This window comes from Amblyomma maculatum, chromosome 1, assembly GCF_055883805.1.
Source record: "Amblyomma maculatum isolate TAMU_Amacu chromosome 1, ASM5588380v1, whole genome shotgun sequence".
NCBI lineage: Eukaryota > Metazoa > Arthropoda > Arachnida > Ixodida > Ixodidae > Amblyomma > Amblyomma maculatum.
The window spans coordinates 322,285,405-322,290,109 of record NC_139344.1 but is presented as its reverse complement, the minus strand read 5'-3'; the positions used below and the strand labels follow the sequence as shown (position 1 = coordinate 322,290,109).

The 4,705-nt window shown below is 54.8% G+C and overlaps 1 protein-coding gene across 7 annotated transcripts; it reads right to left on the bottom strand.

Annotated features, from left to right (window-relative positions):
• Positions 1-1,057: 1,057 nt before the first annotated feature.
• LOC146207271 (uncharacterized) lies at positions 1,058-4,468 on the bottom strand. Of its 7 annotated transcripts, none has more exons than XM_084579925.1 (6): positions 4,209-4,468; positions 3,892-4,147; positions 3,419-3,520; positions 2,984-3,071; positions 2,734-2,937; positions 1,058-2,305 (listed from the first exon to the last, which is right to left on the bottom strand). In XM_084579925.1, the coding sequence occupies exons 1-6, from the start codon at positions 4,253-4,255 to the stop codon at positions 1,578-1,580; spliced, it is 1,425 nt and encodes a 474-aa protein (XP_084436051.1). In that variant the 5' UTR covers positions 4,256-4,468; the 3' UTR covers positions 1,058-1,577. The 7 variants fall into 7 exon arrangements, with proteins under 7 accessions (XP_084436051.1, XP_084436250.1, XP_084436082.1 ...); XM_084580124.1 differs by having other exon boundaries at positions 4,030-4,147; positions 4,209-4,462; XM_084579956.1 differs by having other exon boundaries at positions 2,734-2,913; positions 4,209-4,461.
• Between the last annotated feature and the right edge of the window lie 237 nt (positions 4,469-4,705).

Sequence of the window (4,705 nt, the reverse complement as noted above, 5' to 3'; positions counted from 1 at the left end):
TCAACAGCGAAAATGCTAGGCCGGCCAGGCTCCGTTTTTATGACTGTTTATGCCCGGCAGCATGTGTGAAATTAGCAAACACACTAGCTATATAATATACCTCTGTCACGCGGTCACTTTCGATCCTTATTGAGGTTTTCAAGGACTGAAGCGTCCCATATGCTACACGGGCGTTTTCAATGAGCATTGCGAAATTTTCCTCGTGTGCGCTTTAGAGCTCACTGATGACGAGGGTGTCGACGACCGCTTTCGAGTGTGCTTGAAATCACAAGATTGCATGAGGAAGCAGCTTGAAGTCAAGCGGGATCGAACTCGATTGCACTTTAAAGTTGCCGTGTGACAACAATGAGGATCGAAACTGTCCGTGTGACAAGTCTGCATGTATATGGCTTTACTACATATGGACCAATATGTTTTTCTAATATTTTAAACATTCCGCGCACGCACGCACATATCGGTGTGTTGAAGCAGGTGCTTCGAAGCAGTATTCAGTGCAGCATAGCCTTTGGAGACCTACAATGAATAGGTTTACTTTCGAAATTGGTTGGGACGTTAGAAAAGCTTGTTCTCAACAGACGCAGTTTCTCTGTCATTGCAAGTGAATCTATCAACACCATGCTCCTTTTGTCAACTTACCTTTTTTTTCCACATTTCTTTCCTTTCTTTTAACTGCACCTACACCGTTTAAAATATTCCTGTTCTCAAAGTACTCAGCACTTTATTGAAAGCGAGCCCAAAGTCAGTTTATGCCTGTCTTAAGAGTTCAATATATTCATTTGAAATTGCTTAAGCAATATTTAGGAGGAAATTGTATGGACTGCATGCAAAAATTCAGTGGTCTGCAACTTTACGAAATTTGGGGGGGAAAGCATTCCTTTGCAATACCTTCAGCTGTGCCATTTCCATTATCCTAGGTGCACGCAACAAAACCCTTACATCCACCACAATGCTGGTCTTGATGCAAAATTTTGCAGTTCTTATTTAGGTGCTTATAACTTTAAGCCAACATTTGGAATTGTTAGCAACATCTATTTTCCAAGCAGCGAGAGAAAATGAATCCAACAGGGGGCTGCCTTTATTTGTGGACATGCACTCGCAAACAATAAACTTGGAAAACTCAACAATGGCATAAATAGGGAGCAATAAGTTAAACTGGTTGCCTGTCCAAAGACAGAAAATAAAATGTGGGAACGGGAAGGCACAAGACTATGAACTGGACTAGCTTCTGCATTTTGTACAGAGTGCGAGGACTGCCTGCCTCGCAGTGCTGATCAAGGCAACAAAATATGCTCTAAAGCACACTGCCATATTGAAGTGAGGAGCTGAAAATTAGAAACAGCTTTCCTGCCCTCCCAAGTGTAGTTGCCTGGCACCGCAATTACCTTGTGCCCTACGGTGAATGTTTGTAAAGCTGTACAATCAATGCTGCACCTGGATGAAAATGCAGCACAGGTGTGAAGTCTCGATGGCCAGACTGAAACAATGGTGTAGCACAATGCAGCACCACAATGACAGTATGTAAACTAGAAAGTGCACTCTGTACTCAACGCATCACCCAAGTGAGAAAGAGCTGTCCATCAGGCGTAGCCATTGGGCTCGCCCGAGCGAAGGCGCCAAGGGCACTGCGACCACGGAGGTGGACCAAGACCAAGCACACGCTGCCGTCCGAAGTGCACTGAGATACTGACAGGATGCAGGGGGCTGGGGCTGTCACCCATACACGCAAAGGCAGGTCCAACAATAGCAGGGTCAAGGGTCACAGGAATGTAATATGCACCTCGAGGATGCAGCGCAAACGCAGCTACACCAGGAGGTACTGGGCTGTTGGGTGGCTCGGGTGGAACTTCAGGAGGTGGCGCTGAGACACTCAGTCTGGTTGGACTTGGTGAGGTGGGGGCAAGTGGTCCCTGGGTGTGAGAGTGACGCCGCTGTTCTTCAGCTGGGCTAGCATTGCGTTCTATTGCCGTACCCCACTGGGCATCCTTGTGGAAGCGGTCTTTGATGTCATTCTTGAACTTGTACGTCTCCTCGCTGGGAGCTGGAGTCACAGGCATGGGCTTTGCGAGGAGGTAGTCTGAGCGCCGCATGACCTCTTGTACGCTGAGACCCGGATTCTGCAGCATTTCCCTCAACTGGCTAACAGAAGAGCAGGACGATGATGATGAACACGAATTGTCTGGGTGCGGAGCAGATGGTTCTTGCTTGGGTTGACAGTCTGGGTTGTTTCTTAGCCTTTCCAGGAGGGGCTCTGGCTCTGTGTGTGTATCCTCATCAGAAAGCATCAGGCCAGACTGGAAGCAAGGCCCTGTGCAAAGTCAAGCAAGTCAGTTAACTGCACTCTTTGCAATTGAATTGTTCAAAAGACACTCCTCTCTGTCAGCACTACATGCAACTCATTTCAGCACTGAAAGAGCTAAACTAAGGATCAATGCAGCATCAAACAGCATTTTGAGTGCAAACAGATTTGAAATAGCACACCAGACAAATATATTTGTTGACAAAATTCACTGTCTCGAGCTCTTTGTGTGGTTCTGATATGTATGATTGACCTCGTGTTACAAACACAGCTAACAGATATATATATATATATAGAGAGATGTTTTTTGCCAGTAAACTATGAATGCCAGATGTGAAATCTAAGTTCTGTCTAGTGTTGTGCAGCACCTGATGGAAGCGATTGCTTGTTAGAACAGCACCATTTTTTTTTTTTTTCTGTTTTGTCCAGATGCTCACCAGTTCCGGAGATCTTGTCGAAGTGCTTCTGGAGGTGGGCAATGAGCCGTAGGCAGATGTCGTCCCCCGCACCGTCCCGGTCCACGAGGAAGCGCGCGGTCTCTGAGAGGCACTCCTGGAAGCCCAGCCGGTACTGCAGCCTGTGGTCGGTGTCGACCCTCTGGACGACCTCGCAGGTGGCTGCGGTGAGGGGGAAAGCCGACGCTGCAGAAGGGAAAGGGGTTGGACACAACCACACGAGCGCACTTACTGGGGTCCTTGCAGGAGTGCGCCTGTAGGTGCCTCAGGTGTTTGATGGCCATCTCTATGATCTCTGTCTTCTCAATGCGGCCTCTGCCCTGCAAACGGGGACAGCAGCGCGGGTGAAGAAGGCTCGATGGCGGCTAGGGACGGCCCACATGCGGCGCTCTCTCGGTGCTTTGGCGGACAGCTGTTATCCGGACAAAAGGTTATAGTGACGGGACGGACATTTACGTTTGGCGGCGGCCTACGGGGAGCGCTGCAAGAAGGGCTGCTCCTCTCCCGCCGCACCTGTTTCACACGAATACTGTGACAGCACACAGCTGCCGGACTGCACTGAGCGAGACACACACGAAGCGACAAGCGGCGGCCAATGCGCGAGGGGGCGCTCCATGTGGGCCTGTGGCGGGGTAGCCCGTGGGTGCGCGAGAGCGGCAGGCTCTACCTTCTTGAGGTAGACGGCTGGAATGAGGCGGCTCAGGTCGGCCAGGCAGTTGTTCATGCGGTCGCGGCGGCGCTTTTCGATGATCCGGTGAGACATGGGGTCCTGCGTTGAGCAGCCGCAGCAGCGTTAACAGTGGCCGCCCGGCACGCACGTGCGACCCAGAATAAGGTGCCCCTATTTTCGGGGCGCGCCCATTCCGAGCCGCGGTGTCGGGTTTCGGCCACGTGAGCGGCAGCGCGCGACCTTGGGCGGTCCGCGCAGGATCGATTCGTCTGACCGTCCCGGAAGAAGCGCCAAGGAGAGCCGGTCGCGGGCGCCGATGGCTCTCGCGCGAGCCGCCACGTGACGGCGGCAGAGTCAAGTGCGACGGCCTTCGGCGCGACGTCCTTGGCGCGACCGGGCGGTAAACAAGTGGAGGAAGTGATAAAAGAGAATGCCCAGCAGCAGGGCGCGGCTGTGGTCGCAGCACTCACTCTGCCGAAGCGGTGGTGCCCTCGATCCCAGTCCAAGCGGCGGGCTCCTGGGCGGGGGCGTCCGCAGCTTGGACTGCAATCCCGGGCACCACGTCTCCCGCAGAGGCTTGTCCAGGCCCTCCTGCTGGGCACACTCACCCGGGCGGCCTTCTTGCGGCCCAGCTCCTCGGCGTCCTCGAGCAGGTCGCCTGCCGCCGCCGCTGCCGCCGCCACCGGGGGCCCTCTCCGTCGCTCCAGAGCGCAGAAGTTGAGGCTCCTGCGCGATCGTCGCCACTCAAATAGGCCGCTGGCGACACGAGCCGCAGCGCGAGTCTCACCGCTGTTCCATTTTGAGCCGCAGTGCTTGCTCCCAGCCGGCGTCCATAGCTGCTGCGCTGCTTGCGCCGCACCGTGTGCCACGATAGCTAACCTGCGCTCTGCCGAGGCGACGAGGTCTGCTGCGGCGCCGGTCACGCGGCGCGTCACGCCGCCGCTCACGTGCCAGCGCTGACGTCAACGCCTCACGCGACCCGCTGCGTGCGCCGGCGAACGGAAACAGCGGCGCGACCGCCTTCTCCCTCTCAGCGGCGGCAGAAGCATGAAGTGCGGTCGCGTGCACCTGCCTCGGCGGCCTGCGTGCGTGCGTGCGCGCGCGCCCGTCCGCCCTTCGCTCGCACTGCAGCGACAGGTGGAGCCACCTCTGCACCACCGCGGAGGGCTGTAGCCAGCCGCCGCCGTTAGCTCCTCGACCGTTAGTTCGCGCGTGGCTCGTTTTCGAGCCTTGGGTGCGCTTCTTCAGCTGGCAGCCTCCTTCTCGCACGTATTGCGGTGCGAG